The following is a 3,086-nucleotide window of genomic DNA, read 5'->3' on the forward strand; positions in this document are numbered from 1 at the left end:
TAGGGTATGTGAAGTAGTTTAATTAATATGTGCTAATTCAATTAAGTGAGTGTAAGCTAATGATTTATAGTTCAATTTATGACGACTACATTTATTTATATTTGTATATTAATATAAACAAGTGATTGTTATTTCTAAATAAACAGTTTTAAATAAAAAATTAATTCCATGACTTAAATTCTTAAATCTCTTTTTACAAGGCTATTCTATATAAAAAAAAACTCGGTCGTAGATTTTAAAAATTCTTTTTAGCCTATTGAGTCGACATATTTCAATAAATATGAATAACTTTATTACACTTATTATTATATTATATTTTATATTTTAAATTAAAATACAAAAATAAAACTTAGTATATTGAATAAGATGCAAAAATAAATCTTAAAAAAACTCATGAACAATGTCATAAGTTGTTTAAATAATTTTTCTCAAATAAATAGTATCACAAAATTTATAAGAGAATGTAAAAAAAAAAAAAATTAGTCTCATTTATCTTTTAATTTGTTAGAATATTTAAATATTAGTTGAATTGCTTATTTAAAAACACTCAAATGAAATAGGCTTTTTAGTAGTTTAATAGAGTTAGACTTAAGCTTTGAATTTTTTAATAAGTCATGTTCATGCTTGACAAAACTTATCTCGGTCCAGCTTATTTCTACCTTTATGGATCAATCAATGACATCAATATTTAATTGTATTTATATATTAATGTAAGAAAGATGTTGGTACTTATAAATCAACAAATTTAAATAAATATTAATTTCTTTATGCAAAAAGTTAAATTTTTTGAATTTACTTTTTATTTAGGATTTAATGGAAATACAACGACAGTGTAAAGCAGTTTTACACTTTCAATGAAATTCAAACCGTTAACTTTTATAAATGTTTGACTTTTTATTTAAATAACATTTAAAGTATTTATTTTTAAGGGTTTTGATGCACTGAATGTGTAAAAAAAATTACACTGACAGTGCACTACCTTTAAGCTCTTTTATTTAATATTTTATAAATTCAAATATATATTTATTTATTTGTTCGCTTTACAATTTTCTTCAATTTTATTTATTTTTGCCTTAAAATCTCCTATAAATATATGGTTTCCTTTCTTCAAATATCAAATTTCACTCACTTCTGAATAAAAGATAATCTCAAGGAGAAATGTCTCAATTTATGCATAAAGTTTTATTACTATGTGTGTTGATGCTTTTATCAATGCATAATATGCTTGCAGTTCATGTGAATATGGTCAACTCTTTGGAAAACAAATCAACTTTAACTGTTCATTGCAAATCTGCAGATGATGATCTAGGAGTTCATGTTCTACAACCTGGCGATAACTATGGTTTTAAGTTTGGTGTTAGCTTTATTGCAGTTACACAATTCTTTTGTGGATTTACCTGGAATGGTGTACTGCATTGGTTTGATATATACATAGACACTAGTTATAACAGATCTTATTGTAGTCATTGTAACTGGAACATTTATGAATCAGGACCATGTCGAACTCTAGAACCTAGGAAGATTGCTTGCTTTCCATGGAATAAGAATAAATAATTTCAACTATTTTTAAGCAAATAGAGTTCAAGGGATAGAGAGAAATCAATGTATCTTCTGAAATATTTTAAATAAGTTTCTCATTATACAAAATATTATATGCACATCTATAAGTTATATTTTAATGATATGACAAAATTAGATTGATTGGCATATTTCTTATACTTTAATAATTAAAATCATTAAAATATGAAAAAGATTTTATTTTTGAAAAATAAAATATGAAAAAGTTATTAGTATTAAATATGAAATAAAAAATAGTGAGTTGTTCTTTAGGTGGTGTTTGCAATGGGAAATGTATATCCTTTCCTACCATGAAAAATGAAATTTTTTACCATTGAAGTAATAATAAAAAAGACGAAAGTTACCTAAATATAATTGGATAAACAATTTTTTTTGAAAATAATAATATGTGGATTCCACAATAGTTAATATATTATTAAAAAAATAAAAGGTTGTACTTTTTTAAACTAGAAAAGAAGATAATATAAATAAAAAAGAGAAATACAAGTTACACAAGGGGGACCAAACCAATACCCCTTAATTACAAACTCTAAGTCTTGGGGTACCTAACTTGTCTAGCAAGAAATATCTAGAGATATCCTCACGAACAAAATTAAAAGTTTTATAAGACTTGTATTTTAAACCAAGATTATCCAAGGAATCAGCACAAAAATTGGCCTCTCTATATCCATATGTGTTATCATAAAATCAATTTTGACCGAATAATCCCAACACACTAGCCAACAAGATCGAAGTTTCTAAGGCACCATTGATCGGTTCTTAAAAGCATTAACGACGAATATATAATCCGTCTCCAACCACAGCTTATTAATCTTCCTCCTCTTTGCTTTTTCAATAGCCAAAATAGCAGCATAAAGTTCTGCAACTTCAAACTCCACCGAGCCTAAGACATCTCAAAAGCTAAAAACATGATTGACATTATTATCGCGTAAAAGCCCACCACACGCAGCTAATTCTGAGGTACCAGCTACCACACCATCAGTATTACATCTCATCCAGCCAATCAAGGGGGAGACCATAACACCTCCAAAGTTTAAACTTGTTTCCTGGGATTTAAATTAATTCCAGACTTCTTGAGCAGACCAAAATTGGACATGACAACATTTGTAACCCTGCAGGAATTATTCCCAACTAACTTGGCTTGAGCTGTCACCATTCCCACACAAGATTTCCAAAATACAACTTTGTCTTCAAATCTAATTTTGTTCCTAGCAGACCAGATTTGATGAAATATGCAGGCTATGCTAGCGTGAACCACTGCCTTAGCTTGATGACACCAAGGTTGTTCTAGAATCTTCCAGCAATTCTCCAAATTTTTAATCATCGGATTGACTTGAATAGTGGCAACAAACCAAAGCCAAATCTTACTAGAAAAGCTGCAGTCGAAGAAAAAATGGGAAGATGATTCACTGCAAATGTTACAGTGGCTGCAAAAAATGGAAAAGAGAATCCCGTGAGTTTCATATTATCATCTGTCGACAATTTATTTGTAACACCCCATACATAAT

The 3,086-nt window shown here is 28.0% G+C and overlaps 1 protein-coding gene across 1 annotated transcript; it reads left to right on the forward strand.

Moving 5' to 3' along the window:
• Positions 1-1,212: 1,212 nt before the first annotated feature.
• Positions 1,213-1,554, forward strand: LOC131594961 (S-protein homolog 2-like). Its single transcript, XM_058867168.1, has one exon. It carries the CDS (start codon positions 1,213-1,215, stop codon positions 1,552-1,554), a length of 342 nt encoding a protein of 113 aa, XP_058723151.1.
• The last annotated feature ends 1,532 nt before the right edge of the window (positions 1,555-3,086 follow it).

The sequence above is a fragment of the Vicia villosa genome, linkage group LG4, assembly GCF_029867415.1.
Source record: "Vicia villosa cultivar HV-30 ecotype Madison, WI linkage group LG4, Vvil1.0, whole genome shotgun sequence".
Lineage (NCBI taxonomy): Eukaryota > Viridiplantae > Streptophyta > Magnoliopsida > Fabales > Fabaceae > Vicia > Vicia villosa.